The 24,615-nt window shown below is 36.1% G+C and overlaps 1 protein-coding gene across 5 annotated transcripts in view; it reads left to right on the top strand.

The window, feature by feature from the left end:
* Nucleotides 1-24,615, top strand: part of RanBP3 (ran-binding protein 3) — a 282,159-nt gene that overhangs the window by 222,277 nt on the left and 35,267 nt on the right. For all 5 annotated transcript variants that reach the window (XM_090404725.1, XM_090404727.1, XM_090404724.1 and 2 more), the window contains one exon: nt 5,446-5,560. In XM_090404725.1, the coding sequence (XP_090260851.1) occupies nt 5,446-5,560 (115 nt within the window). The remainder of the gene's footprint in view (nt 1-5,445; nt 5,561-24,615) is intronic.

Here is a 24,615-nt window from a genome sequence, read left to right as displayed (position 1 = left end):
CTGCTAATTTCTTTAAACTGAATTCTTTAATGGATTCATCATAATCAGAATCTTCGGCAGAACTTTACCCCATCATTTGGTTCGACATCATTTATTAATTGCACCAGTTCCTCCTCATTTAAATCTATTTTCCTCCATCAATTAATTCGCTCATTTCGTTTTCAACCATATTGCAAAAGCCCTCTCCACCAAAAATGTGTGTGAGGTTTATTATACGACTTAGCTCAGCATCCACTGGCGGTGCGAGCTTTTGTTCTGGAGCAGTGTCAGGCCATATTTTTTTCCAGCAAACATCCAGTGTAGGGGGTTGTAATTCCTTAATGGACAGTGAAATAATTTTCACACACTTCAGTTGAAAACTTTTTCCACGCTTGAGGCAGTGCCATGTTTGGGTTAGATTCCATTTTTTTCGAAATTAATTGAATGTTCGACGAATATAATATGACTTAAATGTTGATATTATTCTTTGGTCGAGTGGTTGAATAAGTGAAGTAGCAGTATTAGGTGGCAAAAAAGTTATTTTAATATTCGGGTGTCTTAAATTTGTTGGGTGGTCTGGTGTGTTATCTAAAAGTAGAATTCTGAAATCGATATTCTTTTTTTGTGTATGTAAATTTCTACATTGGGTACAAAACACTTGATTCCCAATTTTCAAACATGCTAGCTGTAACCCATGCCTTTTTGCTGGCCCACCAATAAACAGTATGGTAGATTTGTTGAGCCATTTCATAGGAAAATTTTAATTTTCTCTTCGAGAGAAATGGATTTTTTTTTCAATGTTGTTTTATCCCTTTCGTTGCAGTTTTAGTGGCCATTACTAGAAAAATAATTTTTTTAAATAAAAATAGCATTACATATTAATTATGTAACTCGCCAGAAAATAAAGTGCTCAGCTTGAGATTAACACACTTGTGATTTTTAATGCGCTTTCCTGGCAGAAAATGAAGACAATTTTCAACAATAAACACTTTGTATGATAAACAGTTGATGTACATGCTTGCTAAAGGGTATTTCCCTAGTATAAATTCGCTACATGTGCGATACAGGGGGAAGCAAATTTAACGAAGATAAAATTTGATTTTAAGCCGTGCGGTGAAAAATGTATGAAAAGATAAAGGGTTACTACAGTTTGTAGACTGTGTTATATCGGAACCGCATTGAACAGGGTTACTACAATTTGTAGAGCGCATTATATCAAAACCGCGTTGTATAAGTATCATGTTACACGAGGGTTGCCTGTACTTCTAAGACATGGCTTATTTCAGAAATGACAACCAGCAACAGAAAATGTAGGTAATATTTGGAATTTTTACACTACTGAACTCTTTTTTGTGGCATACATGTAAACAGTTTTTAAATGGTGAAAATATAGCATAGTATTTTTAAGATTTAAAATAGTTTTGGCAAAAACCTGAACAATGATTGTAGATTGCAAAGAAATTAATTGAACCTAAAAGTACCTGCTTCGACCAGTATTATTGCCTAATTTCTTTTGTCAAAAAAAGGTAAAATGAAGTAATAGATTTTGAATGCTGTCTATGAAAACTTTCAAGCCATTAGAAGATTAGATAGTTTTTTATAATTCAGTTCCAAGAGCAGAGAGGAGAGGAGAGGTGGGGGGGGGGTTGCAATTGGAAATCTTTAAAATTAGCATAAATTTTGAATCAACCTGTATAGGATATCTTTCATATATATTATAGAAATATAAAAACTAAAAGAAAAAAATCATCTGTTGCAATTTCAAGTCAAAGGCAAATAAGTTCCTGCTGAAAAATTATTGATATTAAGTTCTCACCACAACGATTAATCCACTAATGGCTCTATAATTGCTCTTAAGGTATTAACAGTGGAGGAGGGTTACATGATAAAAGGCGAATGCTGGTGGTGTTTTGATTATCCTTGAAAAATCCTAAGGTGGGCTGAGTATTTCCTCCATATCAGTTGGTTGGGAGGTTAATCTATCAAAAATATGGGAGACAATTTTAAGATCAGCTTAATACTTGTAAACTTCTCTTTATCCAATAATAGATATTCTACCAAATTAGGGCTTCAATTCTTTGTGTGTTGTCTTAAAATTTTTAAAAATGCTTTCACTAATAGATTGTTTGCTTATTGTGGTCTGAAGATACTTGGTATAAAACTAGCAAAATACTTGCAACTGAATACAGTAATCTACCATTATTTCAACCCTCCCATATCAGAATGGCGAGTTCTGATAATTGAAGTACAATTACATTATGGTTCTCTACTAGAAGTCAGTTGACATGCAAGGGTTGGTTAATTATAGGGTCATTGTTTTACTGTAAATAAATATTATGTTATTTTTGTTCTTTTGGTATTGTGAGTTAAGCCAAATAGCCTGCCAACACCTAAGCTTATCTATAGAAAAGACAGTTTTTTGAAGGGGTGGGTGAACTTAGACCCTATGCCACAACTTGTCATAAAAGTATTAAAACTAAAGGAGAATGGGTCAATATAAACTGAGATATACTAAATATATAAATAAGCATATTTTTCATTAATTTGCTTAAGTATACATTTGGAAAAGTATCTGGTCAGAGGATTAGCAAGAAAATCTTTGATAATATGCCACATTGTATTCATTGTGTCCTTTGTTGGCACATATGACAAAACTACTGAAATTTATTAGGACCTTGCACTAAAAATTTTAATGAATTTTTAAGATTCTTTTGTCATATCTGACAAATATAAGCAAATTTTTCTAGATCTCAACTTTTTATTATTGTAAATCCCTATTTTTCAGGAGAATATATTCTTCTGAATGCAGCATAATTGGATGCTAGCAAATGCATAAAAAAGAGAGGGGGTGAGATATTCTGGACCAGTAAGCTTTCACCTCTAATCAAGTTCTTAAACAGACTTAGACAAAGAGATGACAACCAGAAAAATTACAAACATCATGGATCTTTCTTCTATAAACATAATTTATGATATAAATAACATGTATATGATAAACCAATACTTACTAGTTCTTTCTGCTAGTTGGCTGAGCAGATAGCCCTCCACTCTGCAAGAACACATGAAAGAGTTGATAGTGCATGTGAGAAAGTAAAAGTTGTGAATTTGATGGAAGGATGGCTTGCATCTAAATGGATTTGGTATCAGGAGTCTTGAGAAAGTGTTGTTCAGTGAAGGTTAAGAAGCACAAAAATCAGAAACTAGAATGGTGTTTGGGGGAAAAGTGCAGGTGAGCATTGTAAGTAACACAAGGTGTAAGGGTGATTGTGGGATGAAGGGGGTATTGCAGTTTATGTATACTAATGCCAGAAGTAATTGAAATAAGGTCGAGGAGTTTTTGGCATTGTTTAGCACAACTTGGTCAAAAGTTATAGGTATTAGTGAGACATGGTTGACTAAGGATGATATGGTAATAAGAATAGAGTGAAAGGGCATGTCTTCAGAGGAGACAAACGGGATATGGGAGGGTTGCTAAGGATAGAAGAATTAAAGCTAAAAAGAGTAGAAGTACATCTTGGGGTGGGGGGATTCAGAGGGTAGTTCATTTGAGGCTATCTGATGTGAAATAGAGGCCAGCAAGACTAAATATGTAATTGTTTGCTGCTGTAATCTGGGGGAGGGGGTGTAAAGAAAAATATAGATGACATGCACTTGCAAATTAGCATGATGAGTACAGGTCAAGTAATTATTATAGGGGGATTTCAACTATGGGGGACATAGATTGGGAGGAGGAATGGTCACAGGCAAGGAAGAAAATTTTTGGAAAAGAATTTATATAGCTGCTGAAAAATAATTACCTGAGGCAACATGTAATGGAGGGGACAAGAGGTTTGAGTGCTGGATCTGATGAGAACTTAACACTAACCAATCTAGCTACACTGTCTCTGCTTGGAGAAAGTATTATGTAGTCTTGATCTGGGAGATTGCCAGATATGCAGGACTGGGTAGATAGAGGGATATATATTATGAAGCAGGTGATATGACAATTTTGAGGAGTCAGCTTTTCAGCAATTCCATAGCATAAGAATTTGTGTGTGGGGGGGGGGGGGATGAGATGTTGTTGGTGCATGGAAGGTGGTCAAGGGATGTTTGAAGAAAGCAGTATCAGAATGTATACCTCGATTCAGAAGGATAAATCAGATAGGAGTTAGATGGATGAATAACTTCATTAAGCAGTAGTTACATGCAATGAAAAAGTTGTGAGGGATTGTAAAGAAAGGTAATCACCATGCCCAGAGCAGTATAAGGCAAAGGCAAGAAGGGTGACCAGTATGTTAAGGAAAGCCAAAGCTAATTATGAGAGAAAGCTAGCTGAAGAGGCCAAAAGAAATCCTAAAGAGTTCTTTCACTATGTTGCAAATAAAAGCTGGAATGACTTATGAAGAATGACCTTAAAAAGTGCTGATGATGGGGAAGTAACAGAACCAAATCAAATAGTTGAATTATTGAGTGAGCAATTTGTAGGTGTGTGTGCCATCTAGGTGGTGGCATTGACTGATAGCAGAATGGAGGTTGAAGAAACTTCCATTCTGCTATATTGTTGAAAGTTTTTTCAAAGATGGAAGTAGCTTGTATCTGCATTGGTTATACTATAAATTAAAGATGCCAAGAAATTATATTCTTGGTTTCATCCTTTATCCAAGTGTATGCAAACAAAGTTTGCAAGTGAAGTTACTTCACGACTGGGATATTTCTGTATAGATGCTAATGACTTCACATCAGTTACCTTAGTATCTCATAATGCAACATGCCTATCCTTACAGACATATATAATGCATAGTATTATAGTTATGAAGTAACTTTGCATGCAAGCTTTGTTTGCTTACACTTGGATAAAGGATGAAACCAAGAATATAATTTCTTGTCTTCTTTAATTTATAAAATGCATTATTGAAGTTGAAGAAGCCTTCAAGAACAGTAGTGTTTTGGTGCTATGTTTCATAATAGATTTATCATATGCGATATTTTTTTTTTTTTTTTTTTTTTTTTTTTTTTTTTTTTTTAGAAACATATCATCATTCCTGCTTGTATTTCTGCCTTCAGTAATGCAGTTTCTTGTAACAAACTGAAGTTCTAGAATACAAATACATCTACTGTGTTAACTGAGGTATTACTGTACAGTAATGTATTAGTTTGTGGTTTATATCCCCCCCTTCCCATAACTCTTTTACACTAGATGGGTAGTCAGCCCATCATAATCTCCAGGTTGTCTTTTCCTATTCTTTGGCATGGAAGGACCTACCAGTAACTGTTACTACCAGCATAGCTCTCTAGATCATTAAAATGTACAACCCCTTCTTCCACTACAGGGCAGAGACACTACTGGAGGCAATGACATACCATTACAAAAATAAATTGTGTATATACGAATTTACATTAAAGAATTCATGAAATGGATTTTACCTTATAATAAATAAGTTAACAAGCTTTGATTGAAATATTTACACTGAATTTATTTTTACACAGATAAACTGTAAATTATTTGCTTTTAACAAAAGCAATGGCTCCTGGCAAGAACGTGGTAGAGGTATTCTTAGGTTAAATGATCGTGAAGTCTGTGGAGTTTTACATTCAAGAGTTGGTAAGTCATTCTTAAATATGCTTTTTAACAGTGAGTGTTTTTGAGAGTATAAGGAATAGCCTGTTATCTGAGCATCCCACCCTTCTAAGGCTAGGTTAGGTTTGGGTAATTAACAGTGGCGGCCTGTGAAGTTTTAAATGGGGGTGCTGCCTATACAAAATAATTTTTAAAAAAATTTTTTTTCCTAATCGGTAATCAATTTATTAATAAATAAATCTGTAGATTTATTTATTAATAAATTGATTACTTATTAGGAAAAAAAAGAATTTTGTTAAAATTATTTTGTATAGGCAGCACCCCCATTTAAAACTTCACGGGCTGCCAGACGAGTATATATACATTTGCTCCCATGATATAGTAGTGCACACTTCTTGGTTGCTGAACAGAAATCATAATCCTAGTATTGGAATGTTTTGTGTTTATTAATTTCACATTACTGTTGAATAAAAATGTAATCACTGAACCTTTCATTTAACAGTATTTAATTTATGAAATTGGGGGGGGGGGGAGGTATTTCTTCTGTAGGTATTGTGTAGTAATGTTGACTGACTGAGCTCAGATAATGATATTGTAAATTTATTTGAGTAAGTAGTGTACATAGGATATAATCCATGGGTCTTGATCCCTTCTTCTTAATATCATCATCTCTAAAAAAACCTAAAAATTTTTATGCAGTGTTTTTTTTTTTTTTTTTTAATAGAACTGGAAGAACTTTTGACATACAGATATCAGTTTCTTATCAGGAGATCAGAAACTGATATCTGTCTGTTAAGTCACTGTAAATGAATAAGCATAAACTCATGAATATATCTACCACCAAATGTATTCAAAGTTGATTTTGTTTTGTAACAAAACATAAAACCAACTTTGAAAATTGGGAAAATTTGAAGTACCTTGAAATCAACATCACTCCCATTTTGAGACTAGCTTGTATGTCTTCTGATTGTCATATACCAGAGTAGTATGTACCTGAGTGGTTAATTAACTTTTTAGTTAATATTTCAGATTTAGATCCAGGATATTATTATTTTATCTCCTAAAGAGGAAAGGGCTCACAAACTTAATATCAGGCTTAAAGAACATAAACACTATTCAGTATTTCTTGTCTTCTCTCAAAATCACAGGATTTGATGAGAATACACAAGCAAATGTAGTTAACTTCAAATGTATAAAGTCCACTTTCTTCTTTTCTCAATAATGGCTATTAAAAAATATAATTACTTAGCTCATGCCTGTTTTTCTTCTAAAACAAGAAAATAATTTGTGCACAGCCTTTCTTGAGTAAAATAAAAAAATTTTCTTACATATCTTCTTTAGCATATCAGTTCCTTTTCTATTTCCTTGAAATGCAAAGATAATCTTAAAGTTCCTTTTTCTTTGTGGAACTTTCTCCTTATCTTTTTTGAGTATAAAATGTTCATCCCTTATGAGTTCACAATGTTTAACTAGAATTCATTTTCTGCATAACATATCAGAAACTGTCCATTGCTTCAGAAAAATTATATATCATTTTTTTTATACAACTTTGCTTTCTTTTAAAAAAATTCATCCATTAATTTTTGGGGTAACTGTTTGTTTCTTGCATAACATTCTTTTCCACCTTTTTGGCTTAGCTTAAGAATTCCTTTAAACTATATTTCTCCCCTAAACTTCCAACTTTTCACAATGTCTTCCCTGTTCTAATCAATGCAACAGCTGTTGTGTTATTTTCTCACACTAATGACTCCTTGGAGGTGTCAGGAATAATAATAATAATAATAATTCAGCTTCCTCTTTGGAAGCACAAACTTCACAAGCACACTACTGGCTGGTGTAACAAGTAACATGGTGGCTAGACAAAAGTAAAACAATCACTTCTTGTAAACAAGACTACAATTCTTGTTGTCTTGCAAGTTGCATTTCTGCGAGAAAGGGCGAAACCTCTGCCAAAGTAGTGTACCAAGACTGTGCTGGCACCTGACTCAGGACTCAGCCCCTGCATACAAGGCAGACTACACAACAGTGGTTGGAGGTGAATGTGCATGACCACATATCACCATCTGATTGGCTGTCTGGAAGTCCTGATCTGAATCCATTAAACTTCAAATTGTGGTTGGAGTTTGAGAGAGAGAGAGTGGCCTGCAAGAAACATCCCAGCATTGCCAGCCTGAAGGTGGATTTGAGGTGACCAGTGGTACCATTTCCACGTATTAGTGGCATGCCACCATTAACATGTGACCTCACAGACTTCGGGCATACATGAAGGTAGAAGGGCAAATATCAAACATTGAGTGTTGCTATATGCATGTTATACAAGTGGTTTGTGTATGTGTTCAAAGGTGTAAATGATTTACAGATAGATTAAAGGTTTATGCGCTGTTTTCAAGTTGTAACAGTATTTATAGGTAGACCAGGTATACACAAAGATTTCTTTCGTATGTAACATTGGTAAAAAAAAATTTCTGATTACAAGAAATAATGCATTTTTGCTACACATGTAGTAAATGTTGACATACATTTACTAAATGTAAATTACTACTGTGACAATGCTTAATCCAGCATTCATTGTGTCCCCCTCCACACACACACTACAGCAACACCAGATTATAGAGAACTTGTATTTAATTATTTATTCAAAATTGGCTGTTTCTAAAAATTAAAAAAAAAATCTTAAGAAAATCTGATATTGCTAAATAGCAGATAACATACAAGCTTATTCAGGGGAATCGAACCTTACTGAGTAATCCAACCTGGTTGATAGTGGTTAGTGTATCCACTCCTTGAGTAAGAGACCATGGGAGATGAATTTCATCACATGGCTTAAGGCTACCCAGTTTCTTGGAGGCTTGAAAAAGTTCTGTGCTTGATCTCTAGAGCAGGGTTTCTAGTTATGCAAAAAATAAATTAAAAAAATTTATAAATATATATAAAATTAATGAAAAGAGGAAAAAATCCTTAGCCTGCTCACAGTACTAATATATTATAGGTTTACAACCTTTGGTAGGTGGAAATTACATAAATAAAATTACTACTGTGACAGTGCTTATTCCAGCATTCATTGTGTGTGTTCCCCCTCCCACACACAGTAAAGCAACACCAGATTATAGAACTTGTAGGGATCACATTAACAACTTATAGTGGAGAGTTCTATAGTGAATTTCTTTTAGAATATTATTGTCTCCAAAGCTGTGATGAGGATTTTTTGGTAGTGTAGTGAATGTATTGTTTGGTCCGCGCGGTTAGCCTAGTGGTTATGCGCTTCACAACCATATGCCTTGTGAAGCAGTGTCCTAGGTTCAATTCCCGTCTACGACATGAGGAGCTTAAGGATCCTTCTCAGCCATAGCCAAGTTAGCCAGTCTTGGGTGTGGACAGCATGGTTTTTCATCCCGCAAGCAGGAAAACCAGCCCCATGAACACACGCTGCTACAGTAAAAAAATATTCCCCCTCCCCAGCGACAGGCCAGTTGGGGGTTGTACTAACAAAAAGTCGCATCAGAAATGTAACACGTGGACCTTGCATTGAAAGCGGGATAAACACATAGAGGAAGACGAAGATAGTGAATGTATTGTTTGCTCTGGTGAGTAGATAACTGTTATACATAATATTTAATTAACCTCTTCCAGCAATAACAGCTTTGTTAAAATAGCATAAATTCCCCAATATAACTCATTGTGGAAATTCATTCCACATATTTTCAAACCTTAACAATAAAAAAACAAAAAAATAAACTTCACATATTTGTTATAACTTTTTTTTCAGTGGCGGTCCATACGTAAGTACTGCCACACTGCAGCACCCGAAGGAAAAAATGAAAAAATTAAATTTTGTTTGTGTTTATAAATAATAACAATGCTTACAACATTATATAAATGCAGTACAACATGTTAAAGGTTACAGCTTATGTTTTGACATTGATTGAATAGTTAATAATTGGAATTGTTCGATTAATGCTTTAGATTATGAAACAAATGCACTGTGATCTAACGCTGATATTCATTTGCTCGTCATTGCACATTACGTCATTCCCAACTGTAACTGCTCAAACGGCAGTGTATTTTTAATAAGCTTATGCACCTTATTTCTGTGAGATATGAAACGTTTATTATTGGTGCGTGTGCCTGGTGAACTATTTTTTTGTAAATTTTATTTTGTTAAAATAACATACAATTATTTATTTATTATAGATACAAGGCTGAATTATGATGAGTGTCACTGCTGAAAATATGAAAAGAATAATATTTTTTCAATTATCGTTACACGAAACAAATCCACTGCGAGCTAATGCCGATATTCGTTTGCTGTTGTTGCACGTTACATCATTAGATACACTGCCGTTTGGGCAGTGTATCTTAAGCCTGCACTCGTTATTTCTGTGAGATATGAAACATTTATTATTGGCGCGTGTTCGTGAACCTTATTTTATTTTGTTAAAATAGCATATAATTATTTATTTATTATAGATACAAGACTGAATTATGACGAGTGTCACTGTTGAAAATATGAAAATAATTATTTTTTCAATTAACATTATACGAAACAAATACAGTGCAATCTAACTGCGATATTCGTTTGCACTTGTCATTGCTATTGATACGAAAATTTTATTATTGGTGTTCGTTCGTGGCAAGGATGAAATATTTTTAATATGTAAATTTATTTATTAAATAATTCATTACTGATTAGGAAAAAAAAGTTTTTTTTTTTTTTTATATGCAATACCCCCACTTAAAATTTTCACTGGTCGCCACTGACTTTTTTCTTTCAGCAATGGGATATACTGTGAAATTTATGCAACTAATCGACAAAGTTTTTTACCTATCATAATAAAATTACTTCATGCACTTAATTTTTTTAAACTACATTTGATCTTCTAGCCATTCATTAAAATTCTGCTTGAACAAAGTTGTGGGGTGCAATCCAGTAGTGGTGTAACCAGACAATTACATAATGATATAAATTCCTTTCCCTATACAAGTGAAGATTTCTTAATTAAATCTGTAATCTCTTAAGCTTTACTAGATGTACCAATATAACTTAAATACCTGTCATTCAAAATAACTATGATCAATTATTTCCTTTTTTAAGCCACCCATAATGATTGTAATAAACCTATAGTATAGTACATTCATACAGTTGGTGGGCTAAGAATATTTTTCTATTTTTTTAATAAATTTATATATATATATATTTTTTTTTTTTTTGTCTTTATTTTTTACATAGTCTGGGAAACCCTGCCCTATAAGACCAAAAATGGAACTTTTTCAAGTCACTTCTGGTCTCTAGTAAGCAAGGCAGTGTTCTCATATGGAATGATAAAATTCATATCCCACAAATACACAGTGAGATTTAAACCCCCATAGTCTATTGAAGAATGGATATAGTTCCTTTTTCGCTATAAAATCCATTACCGTATTTTTCGATAGATAACGCGCACCCCAACATTTTCATCGCTCCTCTTACTGTATAGATAATGCACATGTGCAAACTAGCAGTAGAGTTAGGAAGTACAGACAGAGTACGGAGGAATTCTTTAAAAGCATGTGCATTGCTAGTAGCAGTGGTAGATTTTTTTTTTTTTAATTCAAAATTTTACAATTTTCACATTATTGGGGAGCACTGTGTCATTACTACGACTTTTTGTGTGACCTGAAAGATAACTTATGTGGAATGCATCGTTTTCTTGTAACTAGTTGAAGTTACAAGAAAATTGTTGAAGAGAAACAATTTTCAAAATGTTTATTGAAATTTGAAATTTTGGTTGGAGAATGTGTGGTGAAAGGGAAAAATGGCATTTTTTAAACCCAAAATCTTTGTTAGTGTTGGATTCGTGTAGGGCTCACACAAAAACAGAAGTTAAAACAATTGTAAATAATTATTCCAAATTGGCTGTCATTGATTATAAAGCCGGAGAAATACCAAACGAAATTTTTAACCCGATTGATTTTTTCAATATTGAGTCTGATGAAGAATTTTTTGGATTTGAATAGTGTAATGCTCAATAAATATTAAGTAATACTTCTACCTTAGTTTTGTTGTTACATTTGATTTACCTCTCATAACTTTCAAATGTTCGTTTTTAACGAATTTAGACTTTTTTTTTGTATAGATAATGCATGCGTTACCTATCGAAAAATACGGTATATTATTTATATATTATAATATTATTCAGGCCTCGATGGAGTCAAAAGACTCATCATGAGAGGTCCTCCCTAGAAAACATAGTCTATCATACAACTCCTTGAACTTAATGACTGTTCTTGTTCTCACCACTCTATCAGGCAATGCATTCCACGGTTCAACCACCCTCCATGCAAAGAAACCACTCTTCAACCTCTTGCTCACAGCTTCCTTTCCTTTACACGGTGATCAGCATTCATTTTACACAAATTATGGACTCTACAACCGTGTTATAAATAATTATTTTAATTTCCCAATGTTTCGACCTTATTATTAAGGTCATCATCTGGAGTATACACACTGGTGAGCTATGGAAATTTTAACCAAGGGCTCGTCGACCAAAAAATGCTGTATTTCACAAATATGGCTTGTGAAAGTGAAAGAGAAGTTGAAACATTAATTCCAAATAATCTATACACTGCCGAATAGACTAATTTTTTTTAGGTTACTGTATGAATTTGTTCTTTAATGTTTCAAAAAAAATTTTTTTTTTTTTTTTTTTTTTTTTTGAAAAAATGAAAAAGTAAACAAGAAGAACAAGGGGCTCACAAATTTGCGAATACACCCCTTGAGGGCATGTCAGGAATTTAACAAAGGGCTCGCGGGAGCCCCTTATAGCTCACCACTGAGTATACACATATATCAGCATCATCAAATTCCTGACATGCCCTCAAGGGGTGTACAGGATATGATAGTACTACATGAAAAATTTACATCATTACTAACTTCCTATCTACAATTTTCCTCCAAATCAGTCTGTTACTTGTCAAGACGCCAACATTATCAGATCTTATATTTCTATCGTCTAGGGCACTTTGTACTGTATTATCCACCTATATCTTGGTCTTCCTCTGGGTCGTTTTGCTGCCAACCTGGCAGAGAACACTTGTTTTGCTAATCTTTCTTCGCCCATTCTGTTTAAGTGACCATACCACCTGACATTAGCTCTGCTAATGCATTCCTGGATGCTGACAATGTCAAGTTCTTTCCTAATATCCTCATTTTTAATATGATATTGCCATTGATGCCATCTGTTCACGCCTATAATCTTTCTCAGGATTCTCATATCTGTGGTCTCTAGTCTTTGGTCAAGCATTTTACTTCTGACCCAGCTCTCAGATCCAAAAGTTAAAACTGGTTTGAACACTGTCTTGTATACAGCTAATTTAGTGTATACAAGACAGTGTTCAAACTAATACAACTAATTTCTTTCTTATTCCATATGAATTTATTCAATTGACTTCCTACCATACCAGCTTTATTGATTCTGTTGTCTATTTCCATATTTAATTTACCATCTTCACTAAAAATCGTGCCTAAGTAGCTGAAATGTTTTACTTGTTCCACAGGTTCCCCGTTCAAAACACAGTTGACATTTTCAATGATTCTGCCTATTTTCATTGTCTTTGTATTTTTAATGCTGACCTTCATACCACATCCATTACAACAGTTATTCAATTTAATCAGGAATTTTGCAAACTTGTAGCAGATTTATTTAGAGCTGACATTAACATCTCCAATTCTGATATCATGTTTATTACCACTTTCCTTCATAATGTGATCCATATGGATAATGAATAACGGAGGGGATAATGTACATTCTTGTCTCCTACCAGATTTAACATTAAACCATTTTCCTGTACTTCCTTCAATTCTAACTGCTGACTTGCAACTCAACTAAAGACTAAGTATTGTTTGATATAATGCCCCATTGACACCATATAACTGTAGTGTATTGAATAGCTTCTCTCTTGGCACCTTGTCGTATGCCTTATCTATCCAGATCGACAAAACATAAATCCAGATCTTTGTTATGTTCCCATGCTTTCTCAACTATCTGTCATAAAGCAAAGATCTGATCCTGACAACCTCTATTTGGCCTGAATCCCAGCTTGTTCATCACCAAGTTTATCTTCCACAATCCTTCTCAACCGTTTCTCAAGTATACTTGCATATATCTTACCAAGAACACTTGGTAGAGAAATACCTCTGTAATTCTCACATTCAGTTTTATTTCTGTTTTTATATATGGGTACTATTAGAGCTCTAGAGTTTATTTTTCACTTGGTTAGACTATAATAAGTTTAGTTTAATCCTTTATCCAAATGTGAGCAAACAAAGTTTGTGCCTGAAAGTATCTTCAGGACTGGGGTAAGGTAGTGCAACACCAGGAAACTCGTTGCAAAGGTTTTCTCCACCTTTGCAACGAGTTGCCTGGTGTTGCACTACCTTACCCCAGTCCTGAAGATACTTTCAGGCGCAAACTTTGTTTGCTCACACTTGGATAAAGGATTAAACTAAACTTATTATATTAGAGCTCTAATCGAATCATCGGGAATTTGCCTCTCTGTCCAGGCCTTCTGAATTATGCTGTGCAGCCACTTTAAGACTCTTATACCACCATACTTCAACATTTCTGGTCGAATATCATCTACTCCTACTGCCTTTCCACATTTCAAGCCTTTGGCTTTTTCTACTTCAAGTATGGATATGTATTCCTGACTGCATGCCTGGTCAGTGTTTTTTACCACTGTACTATCATCACTGTTTGTTTCATTTAGCAGTTTTTCAAAGTAATTACTCCATACTTCAAGGATATTTTTTTCTCCCGTTTTCATGTCACCTTTATGATCTCTAACTCCTTTTACAGCACTCTTTCCTCCATTTGTAAGCTTCTTCAAAACTTCCAGAATATCTTACCACCTTCTTGATATTTATTTTCTATGTTCTTGCCAAAGTCTTCCCATGACTTTTGTTTAGCTAGTTTTACACAGTGTTTAGCTTTCTTGCATTTGTCTCTGTGTTCTCTAAGAGCACGATCTGACTTATTTGCCAGGAACTTTTGATGTGCTTTCTTCTTTTCCTTCACTACCTCTTTAACTTCCTATGTCCACCATGGAGGTCTGATTTTTCTATCCTTGCAGACAACCTCACCACATGCCTCTCTGGCTGAATCAATCAGAGTTTTCTTCAAGGTTTGCCACTGAATCTCCAAGGTTTAGTTCTTGTTCTCAAACTCTTTCATTTTTTCTTCAATAATCTTTGTGAATTTTAGTCTACAGTTCACATCTGAGAGCTGCTCAACTTTTATTCGCTTTAAAACTTTCTTACATGTTATTCTTTTGAATATGAAATTCAATTTTATCCTGCTCAAGACTAAATAGTGATCACTTCCAATTTCAAATCCTCTGTACACTCTGGTGTCCTGCACCAGGGTGAAAACATCACTATCAACAATAACATAGTCAATGAGACTTTTCTTATTCCTAGCCTCTTCTCTCCATGTGAATTTGTGCACATTTTTTTGTTGGAACATGGTGTTAGTAATAACCAGTCCATGTCCTGAGCATGAAGCCAACAGGTATTTTCTATTATTATTAGCTTTGCTCTTTTCTCCAAATTTTCCCAAAATATTTTTGTATATCTGTTCCTTTTTCATTGTGTCAGTAGCTTTCTCTAGAGCCTCAAAAAAAATTCCTCCACTTCTACCTTAGTGGAGCCTTCTGTGGGACCATTGGCACAAATAAGTGTAATTGTCTAGTTCCCCATTCTGATATTTGCCCACATCACTCTACTTCAGACTGCCTGCTATTCAAGAAGATCAGCCTCGTATTTAGTGTTGAATACTATGGTTACCCCTTCTTTTCCTTGATTGTCATTGTCTGAATATAATATTTTGTATTTACTGCTCAGAAAGATCTCGCCAGTTTTTGTCTTTTTTGTTTCAGTCACCCCTATTATGTCGATCTAATGCTTATCTAATTCCTCAAATTCATCTAGCTCCATTTCATTGCCATTCAGGCTTCTAATTTTGATAGTACCGATCTTTAACTCTGGTGATGTTGAGTTGGGAAGTGCGTTCAGATTTGTTCCAGTAGCTGACTTTTCGCTGTTCGTCCTGGTTCCCTGGCGAAAACAACGGGGGCCTTTTTTAACCGGGCAACGCCCCAGCCGGCATGAAATTTTGGCATGTTGTATCATCATTTTGTATATTGGTTTAAGCCAATAAGAATTCAATTTGGTTGCTAAATCCCAAATTGCCAGCCCATCCTCGTTCGTTCGATATCCAGGTAGATACCCAACATGGTGCACCAAGGATTGGACATTAGGTCAGAAGCCCTGGTTGGTTCTCTACATTCCTTTAGAAGCTATGTGGAAGTCTCCTCTCAGTTATACAGCTTTGACCCTTAAGCACCCCACACATATATATCATTATTATTATTCAGGCCTCCATGGAGTCAAAAGACTCGTTCTTTTGACTCCATGGAGGCCTGAATAATAATGATATTGACTCCATGGAGGCCTGAATAATAATGAGTCTTGATAGACTTGTGTTTCTTAGACAGGACCTCCCAGGTCCTTTCTAAGAAACACAAGTCTATCAAGACTCATTGAGGGAGGTCCCTCCTAGGAAACACAAAGTCTGTCATACCACTCCTTAAATGCATTGACCGTTATCGCTCTCACCATTCCATCAGGCAATGCATTCCGTGGCTCAACCACACTCCATGCAAAGAACCACTTCTCACCCTCTTTCTCACAGTTTTCTTTCATAACTTCCAGGGATGGCCCCTTGTCATGACTCCTTCCCCGCTGTTCAACCAAGCAAAAGAACTCCCCAGTGTCAACCCTGTAACCACCTCTCAACAGTTTAAAAGTCTCAATCATATCACCCCCTCCTTCTATCCACCAAACTCTGCAGTCCACACTCCCTCAGCCGATCCTCATAACTAACATTGTACAGTCCCAACACCATCTATGTTATCCGCCTTTGTACCCTTTCCACAGTTAATTTACCCCTTCAAATCCTATCGAAAAATACGGTATATTATTTATATATTATAATATTATTATTCAGGCCTCCATGGAGTCAAAATACTCATCATGGGAGGTTCTTCCTAGGAAACACAAAGTATATCATACTACTCCTTGAACTTATTGACCGTTCCTGTTCTCACCACTCTATCAGGCAATGCATTCCATGGTTCAACCACCCTCCATGCAAAGAAACCACTCTTCACCCTCTTTCTCACAGTTTCCTTTTGTAACTTCCAGGGATGGCCCCTTGTCATGACTCTTTCCTGCTGTTCAACCAAGCCAAAAAAACTCTCCAGTGTCAACCCTGTAACCACCTCTTAACAGTTTAAAAGTCTCGATCATATCGCCCCTCCTTCTATCCAGCAAACTCTGCAGTCCACACTCCCTCAGCCGATCCTCGTAACTAACATTGTTCAGTCCCGACACAATCTCTATTATCTGCCTTTGTACCCTTTCCACAGTTAATTTATCCCCTTCAAATCCTATCAAAAAATACGGTATATTATTTATATATTATAATATTATTATTCAGGCTTTGTAATCAAATGACTCATCAGTCAAAAGACCATATATATACAGAGACAAGCTAAATTACATTTCACACACATTATGCTGAAGAGACATTGATTTGATCAATGGTTATTCTACTGGCCTGACCTCTACTGGAAATAAAATAAATTAATTACATCAAGCTATATTCTATTTAAGACAACATCAGAGAAGCATTCTTTTATATAGTTAGTTTTGTTGCAGTAAAAATGATGTCCTATGTGGACAAGCGGAGAGAGTGAATCCTTGAATGAGTTGAGTAAGCTCTTTAATTTTGCAGGAGGTTTAAAGGTGGCTTTAAGGTTGTATTTTGTAGTATTCTGTTTATTTTGTGTGATATCGCTTTAATGTATGGAATGGTTAGTTTTATTGTAGTCTTGTTTATTTTTGCTTTTAAGTGAGGTCTTGTACAGAATTTTATTGATAGTATTTTGGCTGTAACCATTTTTAGAAAGGTATTGCTGATAACTTTTAATTCATCTTTAAGTGCTTGTTCATTGGAGCAAATCTTCAAAGCCCTGTTTTTTATTGTATTAATGACCATTAGTTTTTGTGTTGGGTGGTGGTAGGAGTTTGTGTGTATGTTGGCTAGTATATATTGGTTTCTGGTAAACAGTGAAGGAAAGACATATGACAAGTTTATCTAGAAATGGAAGTGTGTTCTGCTTTTCAATCTCAATTCTGAATTGTATACATTTGTGTTGTTTGTTTAGGTGGCTGAGGAAAGTGTCTAATGTCTGGTGGCCATGGGGCCAGATAGCGAAAATATTGTCAATCTATCTAAACCAGATTTTGGGTTTTAAAGGAGAGGAATCTAGAGTGTGTTGGTCAAAATGTTCCATGTAAAAATTAGCAATAGGGGGAGATAATGGTGAGCCCATGGTTGTGCCTTCTTTTTGTAGGTAGAAAGTGTTTTTGCCACACAAAATAGCCAGAATGTAGCACATGCTCTTTGTGTATGTGATATCGGGAGTACTTCCACACTACACTCGTTCCCCGAGAATTTATAGTCTACCAAAGATTCACAAACAAAACACACCACTCTGACCGATAGTCGAAGGTATAGACAGCCTCAGTTATCACCTAGCCAAGAAACTAGCATCAACACTCAAAGAGTTGGTAAGTCATTCCCCCCCTATATTAAAAACACACAACATTTTGTAAACAAAATCAGACATCACACTGGAAAAAGATGATTTATTAGTCAGTTTTGGTGTCTCTGCCCTCTTCACAAATGTCCCAATCAATGACACAATCCTTCTATTACAGGAATTGTGTCAAATTCCCTTCCGATATCACAGTGCTTCTTTGCCATGTACTATGCTTTGGTTATTTTGTGTGTTTTATAATTTTATTTTATTTCTACTAGAGGTCAGGCCATTAGAATAACCATTGATCAAATCATTGTCTCTTCAGCATACTGTGTGAAATGTAATTTACCTTCTCTCTCTCTCTCTGTGTGTACTCCAGATGATGACCTTAATATGAAAGTTGAAACGTTGGGAAATTAAAATAATTATTTATAACATTGTTTTAGAGTCTATAATTTGTGTAAAACAGCTTCCTTTCATAACTTCCAGAGATGGCCCCTTGTCATCACTCCTTCCCGCAGTTCCACTAAGCGAAAGAGCTCCCCAGTGTCAACCATGTAACTACCTCTCAACAGTTTAAAAATCTCAATCATATTACCTCTCTTTCTATCTACCAAACTCTGCAGTCCATATTCCCTCAGCCGATCCTCATAACAAACATTGTACAGTCCTGAAACTGTCTTTGTTATCTGCCTCTGTACCCTTTCCACAGTTAATTTATCCCCTTCAAATCCTGGGGACCAAATTAGGGTCTTATACAATGGAACGACAACTCTTTTATCTTGCAGGTCAGCGTCCTTCTCAGTATTGCAACAATCCTGGGTTACCTTCACCACCTTTGCAATATGTTCCCTAAATTTCAGTTTTCTATCAATCATCACCCCCAGATCTCTTGTCTCCTCTACTTCCTCCAGTACAGCTCCTTAAATCGAGTGTGCAGCCTTCCATCGATGTATCCCAAACTTCAAGACCTTACATTTTGCTGCATTAAACCGACACCCCATTCATTTGCCCATCTGTCTAGTTTATTAAAATCCTCTTGCAGGGCTGCCACATCTGCACTATTACTAATAACCCTTCCCAGCTTCACATAATCTGCAAACAACTGAATATTCCCTTGCAATTCATTGACAGTGTCATTGATATTAAGGTTATAGGTCCCAGTACTGAGCCCTGTGGGACCCAACTTGTAACCTTCATTTACTACATAACATACTAAGGGATTCATGCCTTAGTATGTGACCAAGGTAGGAAAACCGCCTACTAAGGCATGAATCCCTACAAAAAACACTTCTAGAAGGAATGATACAAGGAAGAAGAGGAAGATGAACAGATTGGATGGGAAATATTAAGGACTGGACCTTTTTTGTCCTATGAAGAATGTAATAAAAGAGGAGCACAAAACTGTACATGGTGGAAGCTCATGGTAGTCAACCTTCTGGAAGGAGATGACATCTGACAAGGACAAAATATTAAAGAGGAGTGGTGATAGGCTACATTCATGTTGGACACCTGCATTTATGTTTCTGTGAATCAGATTTTTGTGCAGCTATCTTTATTTTAATTTAGTTATTGTTATATATATATCGAAAATTGCATCAACGGGTTAGGAATGTTGTCGTCTCTTAAAATTTCAAGTAGCTTATTATGATTGACTTTATCAGTGATTTTTATAATCGATGAATAATATATGGGTCTCTGAGTTTAATTCTCTTCTTTTATGTATCAGGAAACTTGAGAGTGAAAAAGGTGTCAGTGCAGAATCTGCCTTTACGGAAACCATTTGGTTTCTCTCCAAAAATATTTTCATAATTGGTTAATTTAGTCTTTAAGGACTTGGATATATTTTATATCCAGTGTTTAAAAGGCTAATGCCTCTATAGTTTTGACATTTGTTAATATTGCCTTTTTTGAAAATGGGGTTGATCATAGCATTTTATCAGTTTTCTGGTGGTAATTGGCCATTTAAGATCTTATTCATGAATTCTAGTAGTTTGTATCTGAAGTTTTCTCCAGAGCATTTGAAAAGTTCTACAGGCAGCCCTCGATTTACGACAGTTCAATTTGCCGATTCACAATAATGGCGGATGCCTGCGCATGCTTTCTTACTGGAGTGTGGTCTGACTGAGAAACAATGCTAGCAGGCACTCTAGTGTTTGAGTGTTTACCAAGCTACTACAACATATATGTATCAAACCTGGTTTTACTGTTGAATCTACATAATTGTTCTATGTAATTTTTTTACATACATTCTTCTTCTTCACTTCACTGGGCATTTACAGATCCTGTATGGTCACTCCGATGCTCGGTGATGTGCCACACCAGGCCTCACCATGTAGTCCTGTTGTTTGCTTTTCTGGCGGCCTCAACTCTCTGAAGATCAGTCACCCCACACACGCCATCCATCCATCTCATTGATGGTCTACCCCTGCCTCTTTTTCCAGGAACTTTACCTTCTATTACTGTTCTGAGAAGTCCCCCTTTCATCCTTTCTATGTGTCCAAAATATTTTAACTTTCTTCTGTCAATATCTTTAAGAAGCCTTAAAGTTCTGCTGATCTTTTCTAACACCCATTCATACGTATGCCTTTCAGTATATGATATCCTCAACAGCCTTCTGTAACACCACATCTCAAAAGCAGATATCCATTTCTTATCTGACTTCTTTAGGTTCCAAGTCTCACATCCATAGGTTGCTGTTGAAAAAACTGTTGCATCCAAAATCCTCAACTTTGTTTCCATGGAGATAGATCCATCCTTCCAGATTTTAGACAGGTCTCTGACTGTTGTTTTAGCCATTCCTAACCTTTTTCTGACGTCTTCTGAACAGCAATTCTTCACATTAATAATGGATCCCAGGTACTCAAACTTGCTGACTTCCTCAATTCTTTCTCCATTAAAGTACACTTGTTTCTCAAGAGCTCTGTTTGTATTTCCTTTGAGAATCATGATCTTTGTCTTGCTAGAATTGAGTTGAAGTCCTTTGTTATTACTGATCTTGTTAACTTTGTCAAGAATTAATCCTAGTTCTTCCATGTCATTATAAAGGAGTACTGTATCATCAGCATACCTCAGATTACTGATCAATCTACCTCCTGTCCTGAGCTCATCCAATGCTTCACGCATGATGTCCTCCACATATATACTAAACAAGTGAGGAGAAAGTAAACATCCTTGCCTAACTCCTTTTCCAACTTGAAGCCAGTCAGTCAATCCAACACCTGTTCTTACCGTGGCTTGTTGCTCCTTATACAAGTTGGCTATCAACCTAATAGTGTGTTGAGGAAAGCCCATTCTTTTCATTACTTCCCACAGTTTCACCTGCTCAACACAGTCAAAAGCTTTAGAGTAGTCTAAGAAACACATTACCAGAGGGAGTCTGAATTCTTTATATTTTTCTATGATCTGTCTAAGGCAAAGGATCTGATCTCTGGTGCCCTTACCTTTCCTAAAACCAGCTTGTTCCTTGGGCATCTCTGCCTCAACTTTGGCCCTAATCCTATTTAGCATGATCTTCAATAAAATTTTGCTTGCATGAGATATCAAACTAATAGTTCTATAATTCTTGCATGCCTTTATATCACCTTTCTTATGTAGTAGTGGTATGAAAACTGATTTCTTCCAGTCTATAGGCTATGATCCGGTCTCCCATATCCTTGTAATCAATCTATGAAATGCTCTTATCCCTCCATCCCCTGGGGCCTTAATTAACTCTGCTGGGATTTCATCTGCACCTGAGGTCTTATTGCTGTTGAGCTGCTTAACTGCTCTTTCAACTTCATGCCTAAGTGGAGGAGGTTCCAAATCAAAATTTTCCTGGTGGGAGGGCTCCACATTTTCTTTATCTACTCTGCTGTACAGTTCCTCACAGTATTCTTCCCATCTGTTTTTGATTTCCAACTCTTCTGTTAGTAATGATCCATTCCTGTCTTTGATGACATTCAATTTAGGCTTAAACTTGTGCTTTAAGTCACGAACTAAATGAAACATCCTTTTATAATTGTGCCTTCTCATCTGGAACTCTATTTCTTCGCATTTGTTAGTATAGAACTTTTCCTTGTCCTGCTTGATGGCTATTCTGACTTCTCTGTGTAATCTCTTGTATTCTTCAATCCCTGTGTCTTTTTGTTTTTCCAATCGCCTTCTTTTGATTAGTTCCCGTGTTGAATCTGATATCCATGGGTCTCTTGGTCCTCTTATTGGGCTGAGATACTTCTTCGCTGTATCCTGTATTATCACCTTGACTCCTTCCGAAAGCATTTTTGGTGAGTTCTCCTCATTGGTCTCCAAAAAATCATCCAACCGAGTCGATGTTTCTTCTGTGAATCCACTAGGAATTACTCTAACATCCAATCTGGTGGGATGTGGAAGACAAGCATCTCTGATGTGCATACTTGTCCTGGAGCAGATTGTGCTACAGACCATCAGCTAGTTTTCAGAGTCTTAGTCTTACTAGCTGATGGTCTGTAGCACAATCTGCTCCAGGACAAGTATGCACATCAGAGATGCTTGTCTTCCACCACTGGAGAGCCAGGATGTAATCAATCTGGTGCCTTGACCTATCAATGTTATATGTCCGAGTATAGGTCCATTGTGGATGTTTCTGGAAGCAGGTATTGGTAATAACTAATCTGTTAGTAACGACAAATTCCAACAGTCTTTCGTCACGGGTGTTACGTACACCCAGACCAAACGTGCCACACTCCAGCCTGACTCATACTCTTTCCCACTTTTGCATTTAAGTATGTCTCTCCTTGTTATACAGTCCAAAACAGTTTGTACGTTTTAATAGAATTCCTCACTCTCTTCTTCAGGCCTATCTGTGTGGGGTGCATAAACTACCACAATTGATACGTTGGTAGGCTGAACCTTAAGGTCTAATAGAGAGTATCCTATCATTAATGGGGTTATAACCAAGAAAGTTTCTTGCCTGAGCTGTCTTCAGTATCACAGCTACCCCTTGATGTTTTGAGTCACCACCTGAGTAAATAACTAGCTTACCATCCTGTCTTTTGAAGTGACCTTCTCCATTCCATCTGGTCTCTGTAATTCCCAGGATGTCAATTCTATACCTATCCATCTCTTTACAGACAATCTCAAGAGTACCCATCTGTAGACCCCACATTCCATGTGCCTATGTAAAATTCCTTTCTAAGATTAATCCTATACCTTCTGTGTTGCTCATTCACAGTATCACTGTCTTTTGATGGAGACTGTAATATACTTCTTGAACAGGACCGTGTTCAGGGCTTAGGCCCTGAACGTGGCTCTGATTATTCTGCGCAACAGCTGATGCAGCATGAGATGCATTATTAGGCACAACCATATTAGCATTTTGGAGTGAAGTCACTGCAAGAAGAAAGTGGTAGGGTTGCAGAGGCCCTTTCCACATAAGATGAAATAGCAAAATAGGAAAGATTCACCCCTAGCCCTCGATTACTCTAATAGCATTGGGCAGGGGGGAGCAAGAAGAAAAGAAAGAACAAAAGAAAAAAGGGGGAGGGACAGTCTACAGATAATATAACAGATGTATATTACATGAAGTAAGGCATGGTCCAGCATCAGGTACCTCGGGTTTGCCATGCCTGTACTTTATCAATTTGCATACATACGTATTTAAATTGATTAAGTATGCAATTACGTACTTGAGAAGTGCAGAAAAGTTAGCAGAACTTGGTGTTAAAAAGGCACAAAAATCAATCACACTTGAAAAGAAGATGGAGGTGATTTGAAGAATGGAAGATGGGCAGACACGTGCTAATGTCTGTAGAAGTATGAACTAACATCTATCGACTGTTACTACAATTAATGAAAAATGCAGATAGAATAAAACAGTCTGCGCAACAATCTACAGCAGTACTAAATGCAAAACATGTAAGTTATAGCAGGGATAAACTTCATGAAAAAATGGAAAAATTATCATTATGGGTGGATGACTTGAATCAGAAAAACATTCCTCTGACACAGGCTGTTATAACTGAGAAAGGAAAAACGATTTTTTAGGATCTTAAAAAGACAGATGGAGGCGAAGAAACATTTTTAGGAAGCAAAGGTTGGTTCATGAGATTTAGGTCTCAAAGTAAGTGCCATGGTGTCAAATTACGCCAATCTTTATCAATTTAATAGTGTCAAATCACGTGTCTGCCCATCTTCCATTCTTCAAATCACCTCCATCTTCTTTTCAAGTGTGATTGATTTCTGCACCTTCTTAACACCAAGGTTCTGCTAACTTTTCTGCACTTCTTTTATGACATAGTATGTAATTACGTACTTTATCAATTTAAATACGTATGTATGTAAAAAAAAAAATGCCAGCCTGGTTGGCCGAGTAGTTAGCATATTCGCTCTCCAGATGGCATTGGTGTAGATAATGATAGTTGTAAATTAGGTGCCCCCCCCCCCCCCCTCGATGAGTCTTTGGACCTCCCTGGAGGTGT

The sequence above is a fragment of the Typopeltis vanoorti genome, chromosome 15 (genome assembly GCF_054136105.1).
Source record: "Typopeltis vanoorti isolate ZY-2024b chromosome 15, IOZ_Tvanoo_1.0, whole genome shotgun sequence".
NCBI lineage: Eukaryota > Metazoa > Arthropoda > Arachnida > Uropygi > Thelyphonidae > Typopeltis > Typopeltis vanoorti.
Note: the sequence above shows the minus strand (reverse complement) of the source record. Positions and strands in the feature narration are given on the sequence as shown.